Genomic DNA, 25703 nt, shown 5'->3' with positions numbered 1-25703 from the left:
GAAAGGTCACATTCTATCAGCCTCAGATAAACCTTGCCAAGAAAACCCTGTGGTAGGGTCATTTTAGGGTTGCCATAAGTCAAAAAGGACTTGAAGGTGCTAGTAACTTTTTGAGACACTGTCATGACATGATAAAATTTATGCTTATGATGAAATAAAGCTATCAAAGCCCAGAAACCCAGGGAAACTAATTGTAAACTAATCTATGTGTATTTGTGAGTGATCTGTTTCTTGTGTGTCGTTTGTATTATATTAGATGTTATTATAATTTGTTATCTTAATAATAGAGGTTATTCTCTGGCGTTTTAATTTGTCTTACCTCTATCTGGATGAAATCTAAATTCGGGTGTCATCCTGATATTATCACATGGTTTTTGGCTCCAATTTTGCTGTCTGAATACATCACGAGTCCATCCCTGCTTCCAGAGCTGTTGCTCCTGGCTATTTTTGGATCCAGGAGTTTTCCAGCTTGAGAAAATGGCTGGCGGAGCACTCTTGGAAGTGGGGATGGACTCGGGCTGTATTCAGGTGGCAAAAGCTGTCTGATAAGATCAGGATGCCGCCCAAATTAAGGTTTAAACTGGATAGAGGTAAGACAAATTAAAATGCTATGGGATAATCTCTGGTGTGTACATTATAATATTTTTTTTATTTTAATATATATATATATATATATATATATATATATATATATATATTTGCATTTTAAAAAGAAAGAAAAAAATACTTGAAGCCATACTACAACAACATATTAGGACAAAAAAATTTACATGCTGTTTTTCAGTTTAGTTGCAGTCAGGTTATATTCAAAATATACAATAAATTTATCTATATTGAGTTGGATATTGTATGTCCAGTGCTGCATATAATAATAATAATAATAATAATAATAATAATAATTTTTATTTTTCTATTTCCCGCCTCTCCCTGCGGATCGAGGTGGGATCCCATCAATATCAGCAATACAGTCTACAAAATACATAACAGATTAAAAACATCATCATATAACCACAATACACAATAAAATACAGTACAATACAATACTAGTCAATGCTAGTCGGCCAGCAATATTACAGTAGAGGAAACAACGCATCTGATTCATCTATTTTTCCATATAATCTAAACGGGGTGGGAATCTTCACTATAGCAGGTCAGGTGGATATGCCCGCTGGAAGAGATCCGTCTTTAATACCTTCTTAAAGGCTTCTAATGATGTGATGAGACAGATCTCTCCCGGCAAGTTGTTCCATAATTTTGGGACCGTGGCTGTGAATGCTTTTTGGGAAGTAGTGACCAGTCTGGTTTTTTTGTATTCCATCAATTTCTTCCCTGAGGTTCTGAGTGTGCGGGGCAGATTGTGTAGGGAGAGGCGTTCCCTTAAGTAACTTGGGCCTGAGCCATGTAGGGCTTTAAAGGTGACGATCAACACTTTGTATTGCACCCGGAAGCTAATCGGTAGCCAGTGTAAAGATTTTAGTATTGGTGTAATGGCCCCCAACAGTGCCCCCGCATGAGCAGTAGGGGCTCTTGTCTATTAGACTGGATTCTTTATATCTCCCCAATTAGGGGGATTATTGTACAAAGCTCAAAAAGAGAAATTAAGAAGTGCAATAGAAATACTATTGTAGTATCTATGGTAGAACCTTAGTAGACAACATTGTCACTAACCTGTAGGTGGTCTGTAGTCCACCCGTGACTGTGGCATACTGTGGCAATGGTTACTAATTGCACTTCTATGGGTTTAGCCTTTCCATGCAATGGGTTTTCAGCTTCAGTTCTGGGATTGGGCAATCAAATTTTCCATCTCCTTCTCTCCCCCCTTCCCCTTGCTAGCCCCAAGCAGGATGCTTTTCTCCTTTTCATACTTTCTTTTCTTTTCCCCACTCCATCATATTGCCATAGTTGCTACTGAATTGTGTTAAAAAGAGAAATAAAAATATAACAACAAAAAGTAGGCTGGGTAGAGCAATAGGGCAGGGAGGAGGTTAAAGAGCAGTCCAGAAAAGAGAATGCAGGACTGCCAATGGTAGAAAAAGCCCCAGTCCTGTGACTGAAGAAATGTGTGATAAGCACTGCCCCCAAACCGCTATGTATCTGGTTCTTTCTTTTAACCTCACTGTGGTAAAAATGGGGCTCATGCAATAATCTCCTAGATATTTCTCAAGTGCATTTACTAGCTTGGCCAAATAAAAGATATTCCACCTAAGCTCATTTCTGAATATTTCTGAAGCCCATCCGCAGAAGATCAGTGTGATTGTTTGTCTAGGTATAAGAATGTTACTTAATCCAGATCATTACGGATGAAGTGTGCAGATGTTCTTACCATGAGCTGAATGACTGTGCATATATTTGAGTAGTATAAACATGAAATAAACAGAGGGTTGTTAGTCCCACTTCTGTTTGTTGTCATGTGGTAGACAAGTTTTCAAAGAGAAGAACTTCTTGTATCCATGGAAGCTCAAGCTGATTGATACAGGAGGTGCTGCATTTCAGAAAACTGCCCTCCACATGACGTGGAGGTGACAGAAGTGATGAGAAAGAAGCTAGCATCTTCCACCTTCTCACTGGGATTGCCAGTTCCTCAGCATCCCTGATGTTTGTTGGCCAAAACCTGAAACCTAGAGACAGCCCCAGGTGATGTCATCAATTATTGTACATTAAGTATCAACTATAGTTGCACACAGCCTGCCATTCAAAACAATACACACATAATATTTTCCTGTTTGGAAATTAATACTCAGATCAAAAAGCAGTCCCCATATTAAGGGGAAATGAAATGATTATTCTTTCTCACCTACTTAGGGCGATGGGATAACAAAGATCCTGGCAGTGCAGTGGCCAAATGCTGGTACAACATTGTGAGTTCAGTGCTGGATGGCTCCAGGGTTAACTCAGCCTTCCATCCTTTCGCAGCTAGGTAAAATGAGAACCAAGCTTGTTGGGGGAAATTAGCTAACACTTGTAAATGGATTGGAGCCTGGTTAGTTCACTATGAAGCAGTATAGAAATATAGGTGTTATAGCTATTGCTACTTTGCCCTGCAATAGAATATTAGAGACTTGTAGGCGCGTTACAGACCGCCAAAAACGGGCAGTCTCGCGCTGCTGCTGGTTGCAGTGCGGAGGAGACTCAGCATCCAAACCGCACGGCTCCTCCCCGCTGCAAATAAGAAGCACCAAAATGGCGCTTCTCTTTGAGGCGCAGTTATGACACAGTGAGGCGCCAATGACGCACTCGCTGCGTCATATGCGCCGTGCGTCGTGCAGACACAAAGTGTCCACCACGTCAAGATGGCGCCCCCCGTGTGGAACGGGCACCACCATTTTGTACGGACTCAGTCCGTATTAGGGTTAGGGGCGTCTGGAAGGGATGCCCCTTTCTAACCCTAGTACGGACCCAGTCCATACTTTATGCCCGTCTGTAACGGGCTGTTGGTAATTATACAGTAGAATGGAATCCAGAGGTGGCTTTTCAACAGGTGACTTACTACTGCCTCCTTTAGGCATGTCAGAGCCCTGCCTTGCTGGAAAGAGGCATCCATCCTTCCTTTTGCTTACCCAGCCCCCCTGGTCTTTTTGATAAGCTGGGAAGGGCAAGGATCTAGCATACATGTGATGGGTGTCATGTCTCCTGGAGATCCTCTCTGTCATCGCTCCAAAACCTTGGAATGACCTGCCGGAAGAGATTCGCCAATTATCCTCACTCAAGGCTTTTAAAAAGGTGACAAAAACTTTTCTCTTCTGGCAGGCCTTCCCTGATTGATAATGTCCAGAACCAATTGAACCCCCCCTTTTATCATTTTTCTTATTCATAGTTTGTTTATTAATTTTGTCATATTATGATGTATTTTTAACCATGTTTTATTGTTTAATTTTATACTTGGGAGGGAGGGTTGGGCCGGGGTCTTGTGGGGCTTGTTGTTTTTAATGTTCCATATTGTATATACTCTGCTGTTATCCACCTCGATCCTCAAAGTGGAAGAGGCGGGATATAAATAAATATTTTATTATTATTATATTACTATTATCTTTGATATTCAAGCTGAAAAGTATTCATTAACACTAAACATGTAAGAGCCAAGGTGAGATCCACTGGACCTGTATTTAGCTACAGCATCCAAATCAGAGAGGGTCAGAGTAATTTTATCTGCAAAGTAACATGGGGCCGCTGGGGTTTGGTTCCAGGATCCCCCATGGATACAAAAACTGTGGATGCTCAAGTCCCATTAAACACAATGGCATAGTAAAATGGTGCCCCTTATTTAAAATGGCAAAATTAAGGTTTCCTTTTTGGAATCTCTCTCTCTTCCTTCCCACCCCCCCTGCTCTAAATTCTAGGAAGCAAACCTTGATAAAAACAATTTGCTAAGTACAGTCAGTCCTCCACAGGATATTTTTGCTGGAGTAGGCAGGCTTAAGCATATCAATATCCAATCATCATCTAAATTTTAGCATAGTTAAATAAAGCTGTTTTTATTATTCAAGTTAAAGTTAGAGGTTGTTAAAAATCATTGTTAAGGGGGAAAAGAGTTTAGTCTTAAGCTTCTTTGGAGTATGACCTGTGACTTCAGACTGGGAACCATACACAGCGGTGCATTTTCCAAGTTTAAACTTTGTAAGTATTCTAACCTGTCTTCGATGTGAATGTTGAACCTTTGAATTGGCAATCTTAGCATTTTGTCCTAAATATATATACTTAAAATTAATCTGAACCTGGTGTGTGCTTTTAATTCTCAAAAGATAGACCAATTGTCCAGACTTTAGACTCTTTGGTTAATAAGTCACTGAAGGGGAAGATAGCAGTGTTTTTCCCTTGGAAGAGGTTATAGACTTTATAGTTTCGATATTGTTACCCATGCTGCTTCATATAAATTTTGGTATAAATGATAGCCCTTAATGACCCCTAGATGAACTCTAGTAGCCTGTCCACCATTGCCAGCAAGGCATGAGAACATGTACACACACCCCTGAGGGGCACCCACATTATCATATCTAGAGAGTCGCATAAGAGGATTATCATATGACCAGGAAGAGCAAATGTTTGCCTTGCCTGAGGCTCTTGCCCCTTCCCAGGGTCTGTTGTCCAAGCAGCTTAAGACCACTAAGACAATCAGACAGGGACATCCAGGTGAAAAGAAAGTAATTAAACATCTTTGTTCTCACCATCAAGCACCTTTGCCAGAAGCAAGATTTTGCCTATAAATATCATCAGATTTGCCTGTTCATTGGGCCAGTCTGGACTTCAGGGGGAAGCTCTGTCCCCTTGAACCCTGTCCTGACTCCTGGCCAGTCATTCCATGGCTGAGCCTCTTGCCATCTTCATCATATTCCATTTGGATTCCTGGAGGGAGTCTACATTCTGGTATATATCACCCCAGTGATGCCTAAAATCCTATTCCATGCTAACTCCTGCTTTTCCTGAGCCTTGAATGCATGTGTGTGTGTATGCGCAGCGAATGTGTTTCCCCTATTTCAATAAATTAGACATCTAGTTATTAAAGTCTGTCTCAGCTCTATTTATTGGAATCTCCCGGTCTACTCCGTATACATATCGGGAGACGATTCTGCAAGGGCCATCGTAGCAGGCCCTCCTCTTGCAATATTTGAGCTAATAACAATAATAATAAAATTCCCCTAAACGAACCCTTGGCTACAATAGCATATACCATTAATTAATTTGAACTCCTTACAATATGAATGGCATTTAATCTAGTTTTGTACTCACTCACTAATAGAACATAGTAATTTTAAAAAATAAAAACAACAACGTGCTTGAATCCTATATGACATGTTACATTATGTAACTATGTATACAGTGCGCCCTTCCTATACATGGGGGATCTGTTCCGGACCCCTTCTGCCCACATATGGGAAAAAACGCCTATGTTGGAATCCTATGGCAGCATGCTCCCATGCCTGTGGCACCCACACCATATTATCCACCAGGGCTTGCCATCTGAGTGAGCTCAAGTCTGCAGATGGCAAGCCCGCATATGGTGTGAACAGACTGTACCGAGATATGTAGCACAGCACCAAGAAACCCTCTTTATTGAATTGTGAAGGTGCATATTGGGATATCAGCAAGAGTGCCTCATGTACATTGGTGTCCAATGTGCATCAGGACTGATGTGATGCAGTATGGTCCTGTAGTGTATCAGTCCCATTCTGCATTGGTCATCAATGTGCACCAGACACTTTGCTGGTTTTGTTATGTAGTAACATAATAGCAGCCTGCTACTGGCTATGAATGCTATGCAACTGCACAATTCTAATTCTCACATACATACAGTAAGTCCACTTATGAAGATCTAAGTCACCAACAGGAGTCCAGCCCGATTGTTAGTATCTACTTTGTAACAAAGATCAATTATAAACATAAGAAATACACACACATATAGAATGCGCGAGTGGTAGTGAGCCTTGTGCATTCTGACAAAGACATCGTTTATGTTTGTTCTCACAGAAGATGATGGAATTAGGTGTTCTTTCTGTGTACTATTGCAAACATTTTCCTGTATTTAAAAGTGATTGGTCTGTGCTGTTTCTTTTCTACCGTGTTGATTCATCTCCAGGTCTGTTCTCTTCACTGAAGTTAATCCACTTTTTTAAATCTATTTTAACACGCTGCCTTATAATTTTGAAAGATAATCTTAATCTTGCCAGGCTGATAATTTTAGTATTACTTTCCTATAAAATGAATATTAACCATTCTATTGGGAATTGTTTTTTAATGGTATTTTAGCATGGAAGGGAGATAGAGGAACTAGGATCTAATATGCCCTGTTATGCTTTTATCTATTGATATTCATGTTTGCTTTTATTGTTCTTGTTTGCTGTTACCTGCCTCGAACCAATACAGGGATTATATCATTGAAATATGAAGTGGTATTTTGAAATCAGTTTTGTACTAATACAAATAATCATTACAGTAAGATTGAAGATGTGCTCGACTCTCGTTCTCATGGGCTTGCTTTACGGCTCCATGTTAGTCCAAGGACATATCCTGGGTGGAAACATTGATACCGAAGCCTCTCTGAATGCTGTAAGTAATGTAAAAAGAAAGGACCTTCTCAAGGAAGACTGATGGAACACAGAATAATAAGTCTGTACTAGGGAATTATTTGTTCAGCTGTTCAGTTTGTTGCTGTGTACCTTCAAGTCATTTCTGACTTATGGCGACCCTAAGGTGAACCTATCATAGGATTTTCTGGGCAGGATTTGTTCAGAGGAGGTTTGCAATTGCCTTCTTCTGAGGCTGAGAGCATGCAACATGCCCAAAGTCACCCAGTGAGTTTCATGTTCAATTTACTCAGTTGTTCAGTTGGATTTAATTTAGAAATTGCCTCATGAAATAGCTTGAAATCACCTCCAGTTTTCCTTAGACCATTCCATGCTATTTGATAGTAGAGCCCTATTTATAGTGTGAAGAAAGGCTTCTTTTATAGGTAGTGCAGCAGCTAAGAATGCAGACTGAGAAGGAAACAGCTTTTCTTGCTCTTTTGCAGCTGGCATTTTAGCTTGTGGCTCAGTATTGGGCTCTTGATCTTCAGGGTTTGCATGAGATGGTCCATGCTCCACATCCAATAGTTCCAAGGCCTCCTCTGGCTGACTGGAGCCTGTCTTGGCTCTTATCTTCCTTTTCCCTTTGTGAGAAGGCCTCTTCCAGGAACAGCAAGACACTATAGATCTCATAAACCTCAATATTTTGATCAGTCCTAGCTGAAGGCCTGAATTAAACTGAAAGGCCAAGATGAAATCAGCTGAAGGATAATAGGACCCTGTTTGATTATGTTGTTCCAAATTAACCCTTGAAAGCTTTCCTCCAAACATTCAGGCAAGGATTAAAGCAGGGGACTGGTGGGAGGAAATGAAAAAAAAATGCCCATAAACAAAAGAAGTTTTAAATTTCAGTGGGAACTATTCAGAGGATTCTGTCTGGATTTCTTTGTTGCTCCAGTCAAGAACTGGGAAACCTCCTGTTTTGAATTCCAAGAAAACCCTAGCCAATATGCCAGTAGCCATGAAGTTCTGCTCCTGTCTATTTTAAATGTATCAGAAAATATGATCCAGAATATTTGCCCTAGCACAGATTTGAAAGTTTTTTAAAAACACATTGGCTCTCCCCCCCCCCCCCCCCTCTGTAGACAGCTCTCATCCAATACTGGCAGTACCCCTGTGAAGTGCATGAAGTTGTGACAGAAGATGGATACATCCTTACTATATTCAGAATTCCACATGGCAGAATAAACACCACCAGCAAAGGTAGGAGTTGTGTTAAAAACTATCCTTGGCTTGATTTCCTTTTTAACTTTATGAGAATGACTGTGTTTTTCAGCAGGGAATTTTACTGTTGTTGTTCAGTGAAAAGCCTCCTTTAAAAAAAAATCTTCTCCTTCTCCTTCCTTCCCTCCTTCCCTCCCTCCCTTCCTCCCTCCTTCCCTGCTCAGGGCTGTAGCATTCCCTGGCAAGCCCCGGGGATGCGACCCCTCCCAGGATAGCAATGTTTACCAAGATTGAGATGTGATAACCCCGCTGGCAAACCACGGGATTATGACTCGCCTTCTGGTTGACAATGCTTTATCCATAATTAGATAAGCCCATGTTGATTCGGCTGAGCCAGTGTACACATCCTGCTCCCTTTGCTAATTGGAATTCTCCTGAATACACATTGGTCCCTGATTTCACAAATTGCCTTCTGATGTACTATCAGACAATGTAAACCTGATGTAACCCTGATGTGAATAAAAAGGGCTGGCCAAGACCTGGCCAGCTAAGTTTTGCACCCCCATTCCTGTCTCTGCGTCTCATTGCCGCGACACAGGGCAGCTCAAAATAACATTAAGTAAAAAAGATATACTTAAAAACAGAGTGTATGCAAGTGACATGGCCCAGTCCTGCATTCTGTACCAAATCAAGGTGGTTTGGATGGATTTGCACCAGGCCCAGACTGAATTGTATGGGGTGCATCAGTATGGGTAATGATTTAGAACAATCCTGGAGGTGTTTGAATGTCAAGGGGGGGGGGGGGCAAGGTGTCCATCCTGGAGATGCCATGGTGCTGTGATGCAGAGGGAAAGGAGAAAAGCAGGACTTTATTCCTTGATAATTTAAACATGGAATCTTGGGCAAGATCTCTTCATCAGCTTCAGACAATGATATTTCAAAGAGGAATTGTGTGAAATTACTTAAGTTATATAACTGATTATGTAATGTGTCTCTTTGTCCATTTACTAGATTTAGCTTTTACTAGGATTTAGATTTAACTGAAATTTTTGTGGTTCTTGACTAGGGTTGCCATATTCCATTTTCTCGAATCTGGGTATTTAATTTGCACGCTATACTAATTATTCTAATTATGCAAATTTATCATATTGTTATATTTTTCTTCCTTTATGTTTGAAACTTCATATCATTTTTTAAACATTTACAACTTGTTTGAGAGAACTAGAGTAAAGTTGGAACAGGGAGACAGAGGGGCTATACAGACCGGCACTTTGTGCCAGCCTGTAGATAGGGCCATAACGCAGCGTCCGCACACTTTCCTTAATTCATCTAAGGTTTATCACACTGGGGCTAATTACGACATTAAAGAGAGATTAAAGTGCATTTAAAGCATCCCACAAATGAAGTGAAAATGGTGAGTAATTGTGCATATGATTATTACAGGAAATTGCACAAATAAAGTGATATCAGAAATGCGCTGTTGCTGAAATCCTAAAAGTAAAAAGATACACATTAATGCTTCTTTGTGACCACTTTAATGGTGGGTTTTTGTGCGACGTTGTGTGAAATCATTACACATAATTACACAGTTTTTCCAGGATATTCACAGGATAATCTCCCGATCTCCTTTGTGTGATAAACTCCTAAGTCTTTGGCCCTGTTCAGACCAGCCTCCAACTTTGCCCCAGGGCGCCATGATGCCATGTGCCACTCCACACAGTGTGTGGTGTCATGGTGCTCCTCTGGCACTAGGTCCATATGATGCAGCGCCGAAGGAGTGCCATATAGCTGTGGCATCACAGCTATGGTGCCCTTTCAGGTTGCAAAAAGGAGCTGCTTTCTGTGGCTCTTTTTGCTCCCTGGAAAGGCTGGATAGGGGCTGCGGTGTGAGGTTGCTGTGGCCCTGATCTGGTCTTTCAAGACACTGGAGTGGGTAAGAAGAGGTTGCCAGCTGAAGAAGGGGCAGTTTGTACAGCCCCTTTCTCTCTTATTTCCCACTCCAATGTCTTGTTGATATGATGAGATTAGTCTAATCCTGAGTCACTGAACTGGACTTTCAATTCATTGAAAATCCAATTCAAAAAATAAACAGTTTATTATTGTAGAGGCACTTGTATAGAACAGGTGCTGCAGCCCCAACAAAAACAACTGTGAGCCTTCTGACATAGATGTTTTATTTTGATAGGGAGTCTAAGGGAGTCTGTTCTCTTTTTGTCAGAAAGCAAAGACCTACCTACTTAATTAAACAGAGGTTCAGCTTTTAACTGGTTGGGGTAGTGTATGCTGGTTCTTGTTGTGTAAGAGGTTTTAATGTGCTTTTACCTGTTAAATTAATGTTTTTAAGTGGATTGTGTTTTGGCTATATTATTTGTATAAGTTGCTTTCGGTTCCATATGGGGGAGAGAAGCAGGATCCAAAATAAATTTGGGTTCCCCAGGCCCGGGTAGTGAAATTTGCCCACCTGTCCTGAATGGGGTCACGCTCCCCCTGAAGGACTCAGTTTGCAGCTCGGGAGTGCTTCTGGACTCGTCGCTCCAATTGACATCTCAGGTGGATGCGACGGTCAGAAGCGCTTGCTACCAGCTTCGGCTGATATGCCAGCTGCGACCCTACCTGGACTGGAGGGACCTTGAAACTGTAATACATGATCTGGTAACCTCTTGATTGGATTTCTGTAATGCACTCTACATGGGGCAACCCTTGTAGCAAACCCGGAAGCTTCAGTTAGTGCAGAACATGGCTGCGAGATTGGTCGCTGGATGTTCCAGGGCAGACCATATAACACCTATCCTGAAAGATCTCCATTGGCTGCCTATTTGTTTCCAGGCTCAATACAAGGTGTTGGTAATTACCTATAAAGCCCTAAATGGCTTGGGCCCAGGGTACTTGGAGGACCGCCTCTCCCCATATAATCCGCCCCACACACTCAGGTCAGCCAGGAAGAATTTGCTGAGGGTCCCAATTGCACAATATTCGGTGACCTCACAAAGGGCCTTTTCCATCTCGGCCCCAAAAATGTAGAACAACCTTCCCGACGAGCTCAGTTCCACCACCTCCCTGGATCTTTTCAAAAAGAACCTTAAGACCTTTTTCTTTCACCAAGCTTTCCCACCATGAGATGTGATATTATGCTCTTCCCCCTACTTTGTAGTGATTTTTGTAATGCTTTTTGGATCTTTAACTCAGCTGGCTGTGTAATTGTTTTTAATATGATACTTTTAAATTGTTTTTATTGACATGTATGTATTTTTATGTTGCAATTTTAATCTGTACACTGCTTTGATCATCGCGGAAAAGCAGGATAAAAATAAAATGTATTATTATTGTCATGCCTCCAGAGCATCTTTGATGCTCTTGAGACATATAGTTAGTTAAGATTATATTAGGTTTTCTATGTATTAGTTTAAGAGGGGAAATGCAGATCTACAGCTTTAAGAAAGACAGGGATTGTGGGAAATCCCAGGGTCTTATGCTGTCTCCCTCTAGCTAGTTTCTGTGTGTAGTGAGATTTCAGCCAAGTCAGACCTGGAGAGAGTATTTTCCTTTGACAAAAAGATAAGTCCACAAAGGAAGAAAGATAAGTCCACAGAAGAAGAAAGATAGTCCTCAGAAGAAGAAAGATAGAATCCACCGAGAGAGCAAGGTATTTAGGAAGGACTATTGAGAAAGAAGAAATCAGTTTTGTGTTATTTGTGTTTATAACCAGTAAAGCTTTTGAAACTTTAGAAATTTGTGGACAAGTCTTTTGTTCAGGCTGTGTTCCCGAGAGCCAGAGGCCTTACTACACCCAGAGTCCATAGCATCGCTCTTGGGACAAAACAGTCAAAGGAAATCTCTCTCCCGGGTCCAGATAAAGCTCTGCTAACAGAGTCAGCCAAAGGAAAGCTCTTTCCCAGGCCAGATAAAGAAAGCTCTGCTAACAGAGCCAGCCAAGAAGGGGAGTTTTCCTAACCGACAGTTGGAAGACTAGATAGCAAAGGCCAGAGCAACTAAAGCCCTTTGCAACCCTTTGTGTGTATGCTAAGCAATCCAGGTCTGTGCAAACTGCAACTAAAGCCGTTTGCAACCCTTTGTGTGCATTCCAAGCAACCCAGGTCTGTGCAAACTGTTGCAATTACAAAGACTTTGCATGCAAAAGGCCTAAGCAGTCTGCATTTGCAGGAGAGCTAAAAAGGGCGGGAAATCCTGGAAGCAGTCAGGCAGCCATAGCTCAGTCCTCATTGTGAAGACTGCAGAGCGCCCCCTGCAGGAGAGTCCTATTACTGCAACAGCAGAACACAGAATCTGAAGAGCTTATCGAAATTGAAATTGCAGATTCAGAAACCAAATCAGTGAGAACTAGGAAACTCACTGCAAAGATAGAACAAAATATAGAAGAAGAGTTAGCTTCTCTTCAGGAAAAGAAAATAAAGGATCAATCAGAGCTTGAAGAAAGAGACTTCAGCAAAGCTGTTCGAAGTCTAGATGACCAAATTCAGCAATGGAAAAAAAACCCAAGCTGAATCTCAACAGTCACCAGAGATGGCCATCATAATAGAGGAAAAACTGTCAACCTCTCCCAGAGGCTCAAAAAAAGAAATAAAACCTCAAACGAGCAAAGCACCAAGCTTGGCATCTTCAGAAGTGACTTCATCCCGGCATTCCCACAAGACCAGGAGTTCCAAAACCACTTCCCGTAGTAATGGCTCCTCACGAAGGTCTGTAAGAGCAGAGCTGGAGATGATAGTTCTCCAAGCAAAGGCTGAAGCAGCAGCAGCTGCAAAACAGGCAGAATTTTCCAAAAAGAAGCAGGAACTCGTAATAGAACAGACCAAAAGAAAACAAGAACTTGAAATAGAGCAAGCTAGAATGAAAGCTGAATTGGAAACCTTGGAACAAATAGCAAAGTCAGAACAGCTAAAAGAGAAGGCTCAGATCTTGGAACAAGGTCTCCAAGAAAAATCGCTGGCATCTGACCTGTCTAACCTAGGAGAAGAAGACCCTAAACAGAAGGTGATTTCCTATTTAGCTGGTCAAGAACTAGACCCCAAGGCAAAGGAGTTTCAGCCCAAGACACTTCTAATGCCAGCTGCTGCACCCATTGTTCAGCCAGCAGAAGCACCACCTTTAGTGCAGACCTCAACAGTAACCTCAGTGCCTGCCTCAGTGCCGTACCAGAGCCAGTCCTTCAACAAACAAAGAGAACCCATCGCATACCCAGTTAATACCACTGTTCCTACTAACCTGGGTTACCAACTGCAACCAATCCATGCTTCACTCAGCACAAAGCCACATTTGCAAAATGTGCCAGATCCATACTTCACAACTATAACAAGGAACCCAAGGAGAGACTTAACAGACAAAGGTGTTCAAAAATTCTCAGAAAAACCTGAAGACTACATCCTCTGGAAAGCCATCTTCCAAGGAGCCATGGAAGATATGGGATTATCTGTAAAGGAAGAACTGACTTTGCTAATGGCATGGCTCGGACCTTCATCTTCAGAGCAGGTAAAAAGAGTTTATGCTGCTCACATAGCAGACCCTTTGGCAGCCTTACAAGCTGCATGGGACAGATTGGACCAGAGATATGGAAGTGCAGCTCAGATTGAGACCTCTCTTTTATGTAGATTAAAGGACTTCCCTCAGCTCACAATGAGAGACAGCAAGAAGTTGTGGGACCTTTTAGATCTTTTACAAGAGCTACAGAATGCTAAAAATAATCCACAGTTACCTGGTCTCATTTCCTTAGACCAACATATGTCACAAGCAGACATTGTAAGAAAGCTCCCATTCCAACTTAGAGAAAAGTGGGGTCAGGAAGTCTTCGAGTATAAAAGACAACACAACCAAATATATCCACCTTTCTCACACTTTGTGAACTTTGTTGCCACCATGGCTCATATGAGAAACAACCCTCAGACAGGACTTTTTGATCTCTACCAGGGTATCAAAACTGAAAAGAGTCCATCTGAAGCACCTAGAGCCAAGCAAATCATCTCAGTCAAGAAAACTAAGACTTCATTCTCCAAGTCTACAGTGGATTCCAAATCAACAACTGAATCCTTGTGTCCAATACACAAGGCACCGCACCTTATCAGTGACTGTAAGGAATTTCGCAAAAAACCTTATGATGACCGCATTGCCTTGTTAAAGGAACATGAGATATGCTTCAAATGCTGCACATCTAAAGAGCATAGAGCCAAAGACTGTAATGAAAAGGTAAAATGTCTAGAATGCAACAGTACTAGACACTGCACAGCGTTACATCGAGTCCAACCACCACGAAAGCAAGAAAAAACAACTGCTGAGCCAACAACATCTCAACCAAAGACAGTAATTTCTTCAGAAGTCAAGACAGTAGGTACCAGTTGTACAGCCGTGTGTCAAGAACCAGATAAAGTGCGATCATGCCATCCAATATGCCTGGCCAAGGTGTTCCCAAATGGGCACCCTGAAGCCTCCAGAAAGATGTACATTGTCTTAGACACACAAAGTGATACTTCACTAGCAGCTCCAGAATTCTTTGACCTCTTTGATGTTCAGACTCAAGAGATAGAATATGTCATGACAACTTGCACAGGAAATCAAGTTATGGTGGGGAGGAGCACATCAGGTTTCATAGTAGAGACATTGCACAATGGCAAAAGATTTGAGCTGCCTATGCTAATGGAGTGTAAGTCCATCCCTAGGAACAAGGACCAGATTCCAACAAAAGCAATTGCTCTTCACCATCCTCACTTAAAACAAATACTGTAGCTCAGAAGATTCCAGAGTTAGATCCTGAAGCAGAAATCCTATTACTAATAGGTACAGACTGTCCAGATTTATTGCATATCAAGCGGCAAGTGACAGGCCCAGCGGGAGCACCTTTTGCTCAAGAGATGTCTTTAGGTTGGGTCATCATAGGTCCAGTCTGTTTGAATCGTAAAAGAATACCAACAAAAATAAAGACCTTTGCAACAACCCTAATAGAAAGAGGTTGTCCCTCTCAGCTGGAAGAATGTCCCGCTCACATCCGTATACATCAACTGGACACCACTAACTTCGAGCCTACACTCTTCCGGACCACCTTCCGTGATGAACAACTCGCCCCATCCATTAAAGACAAGCAGTTTCTGAGCATCATGGAACAGCACTGCCAGCAAAATGACAAAAGTAACTGGATTGCCCCATTACCTTTTCGCCTACCCACAGACCTCAATCCTGCCGACCAGGGATCCAGAGCCATTCCAGCAGGCAACCTTCAAGATTCAAGCTGGCTACACGGTCCTTCATTTTTGCTAGATCCAGACTAAAAGACATTTTATAGACCAATGTCAGACTTTGTTTTTCTTTGCAATGACAATGTTATTTAGAGACCTGGACTTTAATATGTATATATTCGAATGTAAAATATACCAGTGTTAGTACTTAAAGTTAATATGAAGTTATATGGAAAACTCATTAAGAGTTTTGGTGGGGAGTGTCATGCCTCCAGAGCATCTTTGATGCTCTTGAGACATATATTTAGTTAAGATTATATTAGGTTTTCTATGTATTAGTTTAGGAGGGAAAATAGAGTTCTACAGCTTTAAGAAAGACAAGGATTGTGGGAAATCCCAGGGTCTTATGCTGTCTCCCTCTAGCTAGTTTCTGTGTGTAGTAAGATTTCAGCCAAGTCAGACCTGGAGAGAGTATTTTCCTTTGACAAAAAGATAAGTCCACAAAGGAAAAAAGATAAGTCCACAAAGGAAGAAAGATAGTCCTCAGAAGAAGAAAGATAGAATCCACCGAGAGAGCAAGGTATTTAGGAAGGACTATTGAGAAAGAAGAAATCAGTTTTGTGTTATTTGTATTTATAACCAGTAAAGCTTTTGAAACTTTAGAAATTTGTGGACAAGTCTTTTGTTCAGGCTGTGTTCCCGAGAGCCAGAGACCTTACTACACCCCAAGTCCATAGCATTGCTCTTGGGACAAAACATAAACAGTTAATTAAAATTATAAACATCTCTATTTTGTGAATTTTTAACTTTTTAAAAGTCTGTTGTAAGCTGCCTTGAATCCCAGACTGGGAAAATGTTGGGATGATAACAATAATAGTAAGGATAAATATAATAACAATGTGCTGCATTTTTTCATTTTGGTGGGGGGAAAATCCATAAAGGAAATATTGACTAGAAAGTCCCAAAATGTTAAACACTTGTAATCCTGCCAGTTTTAAAGTTTTAAATATCTTCTTTCTCACATGCAAGAATGCAAAAAATGCAGTCATTGTTAATTAGTACATTTCTCTTTCTTTCAGGTCCAAAGCCGGTGGTGTTTCTTCAACACGGCTTACTTCTAGATGCCGCCAACTGGTACCAGAATTTTCCCCATAGCAGCTTGGCCTTCATGTTAGCTGATGCTGGCTATGATGTTTGGCTAGGAAATAGCCGAGGAACCAGTTGGTCTCGAAAACACATCTCTCTTTCTCCCAAATCAGAGAAGTTCTGGGCATTCAGGTAGTCTGGTCTTGCTTTTGCTTTTTTGCTCCCCAAATATGTGCAATATGAGAGCTGCACTCTAACATACTGTGTTTAATGAATTAGCAAGGTTTGCAAACCTGGTCCACTAGTCCTGGGTACACTCGCACACTTGCCCTAAGATTCTTGTGTGTGTGTAGTACATATAGAAAAAGGAGCCTGGTAAACTAAATAAGGGGCCTGAACAGACAGGCCAAAATAAAGCTGCTTCGGGTCACCTTGGAGGTATGCTGTTTAAATGATGCGTGCATCCTAAGAGGCCAGAAGCCGTGCCAAAGTCACGCTCCAGTCCTAAAGACTGGAGCACAGCTTTGGTGCAGCTTCTGACCTCTTAAGATGCCTGCGTCATTTAAACAGCATAACTCCAAAGTGACCTGAAACAGCTTTATTTTGGCCTGTCTGTTCATGCCCAAGGTGTTCACATATACCCCTACATTATTTCAGTATAGAGTATTATGTTACAGTTGGGTGTTGGTCATGTGCTTTAATTTTGCAATGAATTTAGCTTAATTTATTGGGTTTTTTTCCTTTGTAGCTATGATCATATGGCTAAATATGACCTTCCAGCATCGATAGATTTTGTTCTACGGCACACTCAACAGCAGCAAGTGTATTATATTGGCCATTCACAAGGAACCACTATTGGTAAGTTCAGAGGTTAAAGAAGTGCTTGTGTATTTTAGGCTGTAATGCTTTACACATTCACTTGAGGAAAAAGTTCCATTGAACTGAGTGAAACTTACTTTTAAGTAAGCAAGCACAGAATTTCACAGTAAATGTGTTTGCTTGGATTCATTTAATTTGTCATACTGTGAAACCTCCACATAAGCAAATGTAGCATTTCAGTCTGTATGAAAGGCTTCCATGTGTGATCATTCTGCAGCTTGGAAATGACATAGGCCAGCCATATCCAACATAGTACTGGCTCCTACATTTTTAGCAGTTGTACATAAGAGGAAATTTCAGCATGTAATTTGTCATGGAAATAACGCCTGCTGAAATGTTATCTTCTATATAGTCATTGAAAGCTCAATGTCTCTTTATTCTTTTGCATCTGGCCAGCCTTAAGTAGCAGAAATAATGACATCTGTAGCATAATGACAAGGTCCTTGCTGCTACAAATATTTCCCTCCCAATTTTGAGACATTTTCATACTGTTATTGTAGGTGAGATTAAAATATTTTGAAAGAAAGGAAATAAATAAGCCCACAGTGATTCAGAGTATAACATTACCATTTGTTTCTCAAAAAGATATGTGAATGGTGGGAAAACCTCCAAACAATTAATGTGGAAAAACAGATTGTATTTCAAATGTGTTAATAAACAAATATCATGAGCAAAGTTTCCAGTATGGTATATTTGGATTTTCGTTTAATTTTTTTAAAAAGTTAATGTCAGGGGGGAAAAACACCCTGTTTGTATACTTAGTTTTTACAGAATTGCAAGTATTTTTTTATTAAATTAAAAAGTAAACCGATCACCTGTCAAGATTCCCCCAAAGGCCTAACATCATACCTTTTCTTGAACTGAAAAAGAGTTTCTTTTTCTTCCTCTCAGCTTTTATCGCTTTTTCTACCAATCGCCATTTGGCTGCAAAAATCAAGATGTTTGTCGCCTTAGCTCCTGTCGCAACAGTTAAGCATGCAAAAACTCCTCTGGCAAGACTTTCTTTTCTTTTTGATTTTCAAATCAAGGTATGTATGCACCTATGCACTTATGGTTCCTTTGACTTATGACTTGATTCAGAGCCCAGTGATTATGCCAGAAGAATCTGAGAGCTGGAAGTGGGGCCAGGCCTTGGGATGAAATGGTTGTAAATGACTGGCTTTGGTATACCATTGAGTTATTTTATTTTATTTATATCCCACCTTTGTTCTTTACAGGATCTAAGGTACAGGATACAAGCATTTGTACAGGATGCAAGCATCTGTACAGAATGCAAGCATCTGCTCAGATTATTATTATTATTACTATTATATTTATTTGTATCCCACTCTTCCCCCCCCCCCCAAAAAAAAAAAAAAAAAAACCCTGGCTCTTGGAACCACATATAATTTAAAAGAAAGGGTTTGGTTCCAAGACATGAATACCAAAGTCTGTGGATGCTCAAGTCCCATTATATACAATGGAAGAGTAAAAGGGTGTCCCTTATATAAAATGACAAAATGAAGGTTCGCTTTTAGGGATTTCTTTTTTTATATATATCTAATATTTTCAAGTTGTGGATGGTGGGATCTGTGGATAAAGAATCTGTCATTACAGAGGGTCAACTAGTTTGAAAAATTATTTATACAAAAGTTTTTAAAAATTAAATAATAGTTCAGTTAAAAACAGAAGATTAAGGCTGCACCTCTATTGTTTTATCTATTTGTTATTATCCTTTAGATTGTATGCCATGGGCAGGCTTTATATATTATTCAATTTTATTGACTTTTTGTACGGCGCTGTGTACATCTACAGCGCTTCATAAATAAAGTTTAATAATAATAATAATAATAACCTGCACTGCAGAAATAGTGCCGTTTGACACCACTAACTGTCATGGCTTCATACTATGGAATCCTGGGATTTGTATTTTTTGTACACCAAAGACAGAGAAGGTTGCATATCAGCAAACTACAAATCCCAGAATTCCATGGCATTCGGGCATGGCAGTTTAAGTGGTGTCAAATTGCATTATTTCTGCAGTGTAGATGCAGCTGAAAACAATAGATAATACAAGCAGGACATGGTAAAACAAAAAGAGAGCGATAAAAGCACAACCTCTTTAAAACCCCTTTCTGCCACAGCCAAAGGTCCGCCTAAATGAAAAGGGCTTTGCTTGTCAGTGAAAGGCAAGGGGTCATGCTAGATGCAGCTGTCTGGAAAGGATCAGAACCCTGGGCCATCTGCTAACCTCAGCTGCTGGAAGTTGGCTGCTCTGTTCCCCCTATCCCTCATACAGAAGAAGATAAGGAGGAGAATGAGGGACATGCTGACAATTCTAGGAGGAGAGAAAGGGCCGGAGCAGATGGGCTGGAAAAAGTGGCTTGATCCTGCTTTTCCCCAAAGTGGGTTGAACCCCTGCTGCCGGCACAGCTCAATCCCAAAGCAGTCCAAATGTGCATGGTCTGAGCTCACGGCATGGTGTCAAGCCTCCCCACCATACATGTGCACTGTCACACAAACACACCACCAGAGACCCCAAGTACGTCTCACATCTGCTCAGATGTCTTCCCATTGAATGGTCACACCTTTGATTGACCACACATCTGTTCTACCCCAACGACTTCATAGAATCATAGAATCATCACCTGCTTCTCCTCTTTCCCACTCAAGGCAGAGAAGGGTACATAGGTTGAGGTTTATGTACACATCTAGGCAGCATGAAACCATTTAAGAGAGGCTTTAGTGGTGCTCTTTTAAAGAGAGCAGGTCCTCAATGGGCAGAGGTGGCAGCATGGGAGAATTACTATTTTTAGGTGTGTATCTGGGCTGCAATGTGGGGCATCTCCACTTCTCATTTGGAGCAACCCAACCCTTCTTGAACCATTTGGTTGTTCTTGCCTAGAGTTCAAGATAGATCGGGATTGTCAATCAGATTAAACGGATGTTACACAGATTTAAGTAATGCTTTCTGGAAAATTGAGACCTTTGCTGTGCCTCATGCATTTAATACCTTATATGCAATAGTTTGTAATTTGAAATTTTAAAAATGTAAAAATAGTATCATTTGTAGAATTGGAATAAGAAGGTTTCTACCTAAAATTTTGCAGGAACTGTTTGGAACTAAAGAATTTTTGCCAAAGGATTATTTTCGCTCTTCACTTGCCGCTGGATTTTGCAGCCGGAATGCACTTGCACCCCTATGTGGCAACCTCCTATTCATAGTGTGTGGATTTAATGAATACAACTTAAATATGGTATGTAATTTTTTTTCTATTACCATTCTATTTATTCCATCTACATGTTCCTCTTGATCTATTTAACTAATAGCAGTAATATTTTCCCAAATATCTAAATATTCTTCCCTTGCATTGTTTTGAGAGAAGCACACAATAGCCAAGTAAATAGCTTTGCAAGCTCACAGCCAGGACACAAAAGGAATTGCATAGTCTTTCTTTCTTAGTGACTGTTATCTGATGACATTCTGAACAACAATGGCCAACATGACTAGTGGCCACTGATGCACCTGCCTTCCCTTAGGAATTTGTTTAATCCTTCTTTAAAGACTTCTGAACCAGTGACCACCACCCCTAAAATTTGTCAGTTAATTTCATTAGTTAATTGCACGACTTAGCTTCTGCCACCTCTACCTTTCTGTCATGAATCAAATGGTAAAGGTTTTCATTGTATGTGTTGTAATTTTTTAAGAAGGGAAGGGGGAAAAAAATCTCTGTATTGACTTTCCCCATAGATGATTCCATCTGTACTTATGTTTTCTTTTAAACTAAAAAGCCCCCGATAATATATCTTTTCCCTACAGAGATAGTGAGGTCAATAAAATACTACTTATAAAAAATATTTCATTTTGCTTTCTCTCCCTCCCACTCTCCTTCCTTCCTTCCTTCCTTCCTTCCTTCCTTCCTTTTTGAGATTTCCAGCATGACAAGAAACTACACAGGGAATGTACTAGAAAAAAAAATGTTTGAGTGCAGACCAGGACTGATGAGTCTTCCTGAATTTAAGATTAAGAGATAGTGTAGAGTTTGGTAAAATATGGATAAATTCTACATGGATTCTGCCAAACAGTGGAGGCAAAAAAGAAAGAAACTCTGAACAAGGATTCAGCCATTTTATGTCCCATTTCTATACTGTGATGAGTGAGCATTTATCCAAACTTATAGATATTCACTGAAATCCTGTTGGGGTGTTGCATACTCCTAAATGGATTTAAGAGTTTAGGAAATAGAATCGCAAAGATGCTCAGCATCCATATCTGGTAGTGGGCTGCCATTACATAACTATGTAGCAGAGCCAGCAAAGGAATTGATATGCAATGGGACACTAAAGAGGGTTTTTTGGTGTGCATCTGGTTCTGGTGTGCATCATGCACTCCTGCTAGATTATTCATCTTCATAATTTAGTAACTGGGCTTCTTAGCACCTCTGCTACTTAGTAGAATGCATGCAAATTCACATTGTGTGAAGTGACATATATGATTATGACCATTATTATTTTGAATCTTATATTCATCGTGATTGGGTGGGCTATAAATAAATAAGTTATTATTATAATATATATTATTATATATGAGCAACATTTTTGTTTATGGGAATAATAAACAAGAAAAAGAAAGAGAAGGCTGCATTTGTGACAGTTGTGAAAGAACAAAACAATGAAAAAAGTTGTTTCATTTTCAGAGTCGAGTAGATGTATATGTATCACATGCCCCGGCTGGAACATCTGTACAGAATATTATCCATTGGAAACAGGTAGGTTACCGAGAGAGATGATGCATTATATATATATTAAAGAAACACACTAAGTAATCACAATGTGGAGTAGTTGGCTAATAATTAAAATTCCTTTGCTGTTTGTATACTCTTTAAAATGTCATAAAATGTAAAGGAAATGAATTTAGATTCAGTTTTAGAGAAGCCTTTATGATATACAATTCCTATTCATTGATAGTAAGTGAGCAAAAATAGTACAATTGTGTAAAAAAAAAAAAAAAGCTGGGTGCCAAGTACCAGTTTGTCCAAACATTTAATGTAATGTAGAATACCTAAGAGTCTGGGCCTCAACCCCAAAATCTGTTGAAGTCTTGCATTTGCCTTGTGGCCTTAGGCAAGAGCATCAGGTAGCCTTAAGCAAGAAAGTTGCTAATGTGTAGTTAATTTGTAAGATTGCTGAAAAGATTACTACAAAATAAGGCAGAAGAAGCATAACTGAAAGCACAACACAAATACCACAATTAGGATTGTTGTTTAGAATAAATTTAGGGGTTATGCTCACCACATGACTGCTGTGACTTATCACTATAACTTAGAATTTGATCTTGCAACCCTCCTTGATTAAAAAAAATTGGCATTTGGAATTGGCAAAGGAGAGTCTGAAATACAAATCCAGAATACACTTCTCTCTCCACATTTGCTAGGGTTAGGGGCACAAGACCCTCATGAAAGTGAAAAAAACTGTAAATAAATAAACAGTACATTTTTAAACTGAGAGAACCCCTTTCTAGGAATTTCTAAGTCTTTCAGCAGAACTCTGTGTCAACGACTGCCAGAATTTGACCATAGAATCATGTTGCAGTACCTACAAATGCCTAGAGAAGTGTTTTCTCTAGGAATCTTTAAATCATACAGTGCAACTCTATGGTCAACTTCCAGCAAATAAACAAATCCGCAGAAGTCAACGCTGCAAATGTGGAGGGACAAGTGTACAAATGCAGAATATTCAGGAAACACAAATCCAGAACTACCTTGGGCCAAAGCAGCTGGTCAATTATAATTATTTTAATGGTGTCAGTTTATGTACCATTTGAAATCTCTTCCTTATTGAGATGTAAAGCTTCAGATTTTGCATTCCTGCAGGCATGGACAAGAGTCTTAGTACATTTAACAAGATGTATTCTTCATCTCTTTAAAACAGAAAGCACCTATTATACTAGGAGGAGAATGACAAAAAATACTACATTTTGTTGTCATATCCCACATATTTTTTTACACTTTCTATTCGTAGTGAGAAACTCATGTATCTTTGTTATTCCTTTACATTTGCAGGCAGTCAAAGGAGGCAAATTGCAAGCCTTTGATTATGGACACAAAAAAAACCAAATTCATTACCACCAGGTAAAACAGTTTCCAGGAACTATCTTACATTTTCTCAGTCTCCCAGTGTTCTTTTAAGAAATGTTATAGGAGCTTTTGTGAGCATAGCAAAAGATTGTGATGAAGGACCATGGAATTTACCAGTCCAACAATATTTAGAGGGCCATGTGTTGGCCATCCTTGGAATAGATCATAGGACACTTTGGAAATTGGACATCAAGTATCTTTTGCTAACAATATACGGTATATCCTATTAGTTATTGCCAATATTTACTTAATTTATAATTCTCAAGAACAGGTGCAATATTGGAGATTATTGCATTGCCTTTTCCCATCTTTTCCTCCCAAGGTAGGCATGTGATGCAAGCTTATAAACGTAGATTTTATCACACACCTCCATGCCCAGGCAGGAGGCATCCTGTACCCAATCATGGCATCCCATACCTGATGTAGACTTTATTCGCACCTTGCAAAGACTGGGAAAATCCCGTTCTTTCAAAAAGTGAGAGGGAAGTCTGGATCGGGTCTGGGATGCCATGATGGGGTATAGAATGCCTCCTGCCTGAGCACAGAGGTGTGTGATAAAATCTGCATTTAAAAGTTTACATCTCGCACCTAGCTCAGGAGAAAGGATGCAAAAGGACAGTGCAATAATCTCCATTGTTCAATGAACTGATAACCAAATCACTGTATGTTAAAATGACTGAATTTTGCTTTATTCTGTAACAAATATCTAAAAAACTGAAATCAAACTAGTAACAAATTTTTACTGCCTCCCTCTTACATATAAATAAATTAGTCAAATTGGTTTGTTGATTTTCCTTTCTTTCTTTTAAGGCCGTACCTCCTGAATACAATATAACGGACATGAATGTGCCAACTGCCATTTGGAGTGGTGGAAAGGATTGGCTCTCTGGCCCTACTGATGTTTCTGCCCTAATTCCCAAAATCAAGAAACTAATTTTCCACAGATCTTTTCACGAGTGGAATCATTTGGATTTTGTGTTTGGCCTTGATGCAGCTGAAAAAATGTACTATGATATCATTGCCTTGTTTCAGAAGAATCCCTAACCATGTTTATCACTTAGGTACTGCAGCTAGAACTGCAGCCACAAAGTTGTGAGTTTGGTCCCAGGGCTCCGGATTTGATTCAGCCTTCTATCCTTTTAGAGGTTGGTAAAATCCAGCTTGTTGAGGGCAATTGGCTTACATGTTGTAAATTGCTTAGAGACTTCAGTATGAAGTGGTATGGACATGTAAATGCTATTGCTGTTGCTATCAAAATAAAGAACTCACACAACATTTTGGGCTGGTCTGTTTTTTTTAAAAAACAAACAAACAAACAAACTTTCTGAATACTTAAAAAAATCATGATTTAAAATCTTGTTAATTATGGATTTATAGACCAAAGGCTGCTTGATTCCCACAGCAGTTCAAGTGGCTCTGATGTATATACCGGTCTCCTAGCAGAAGTTCCCAGTTTCATAAAGACAAGAAAACCCATATCTTGTCACTCTTTATGAATGTAGCTATGGGGGAGAGGCAAAATGAGGGCATTGCCTCCTAATAAAACTGCCCCCAAATGAAGTTTTCTTTCAGTCCCTAACTTTGTGGAGAATGAAAGATTGAAAATTATTCATCCCTAGAACTCAAGCACAGTAAATTTCCTTGGTACCTTTGTCTATCTCTTTTCTTTGGATTCCTAAACTGAATTTCTAAATACTCAACTGAAGTTTTAAGTTTCTGCAGTGCAAACAGAAAACTTATTTGGGATAGAAGCCTCTCCTACTACTCTTATTTTTGTTTACAGTTTATCTACCCTTCTCCTTCATTTTTAAAAATTCATTCTCTAATCTTCATCTCCTTCCACCTCAATGTTCCCTTCAGGTACACATAGAAGACTATCACACAGAGAAAATCAGGGGATTAAAAAGGCATTTCCCCAGAAAAGTAGCATGATTGTGAATGGTTTGGTTTGTTGCTAGAACATTCCTAGTTCTTCCCGGGATAAGTCCTCTCAAATTGTCATGTGTGTGAAAATTTTTGCTGCAATAGCACAACTTTCCTGGGAAAATGCCTTTTTAATCCCCTAATTTCCCCCCGTGTGATAGTCTCCATATAGCATAAAGCATGATTAAAATAGTATTGAGCAGCCTATGGAATTAAACCCCTTTAAAATGTGTTTAAAAACAAAGAATAAAAATGGTAAAGCAGTCTAAAAAGCGCTGTTCTTGTAACATAAGTCA

General features: G+C 40.0%; 1 protein-coding gene across 1 annotated transcript; it reads left to right on the top strand.

Moving 5' to 3' along the window:
* The first annotated feature begins 6657 nt into the window (after positions 1-6657).
* Positions 6658-24746, top strand: LOC149318724 (lysosomal acid lipase/cholesteryl ester hydrolase-like). The gene is made up of 9 exons (XM_089510346.1): positions 6658-7041; positions 8144-8261; positions 16483-16681; positions 17238-17347; positions 18260-18396; positions 20458-20604; positions 22045-22116; positions 23410-23478; positions 24295-24746. Exons 1-9 carry the CDS (start codon positions 6877-6879, stop codon positions 24526-24528), a joined length of 1251 nt encoding a protein of 416 aa, XP_089366472.1. The 5' UTR covers positions 6658-6876; the 3' UTR covers positions 24529-24746.
* Positions 24747-25703: the final 957 nt, after the last annotated feature.

Source organism: Sceloporus occidentalis, unplaced genomic scaffold (genome assembly GCF_023333645.1).
Source record: "Sceloporus occidentalis isolate IW3139 unplaced genomic scaffold, rSceOcc1.0.p SCAF_2, whole genome shotgun sequence".
Classification (NCBI taxonomy): domain Eukaryota; kingdom Metazoa; phylum Chordata; class Lepidosauria; order Squamata; family Phrynosomatidae; genus Sceloporus; species Sceloporus occidentalis.
Note: the sequence above shows the minus strand (reverse complement) of the source record. Positions and strands in the feature narration are given on the sequence as shown.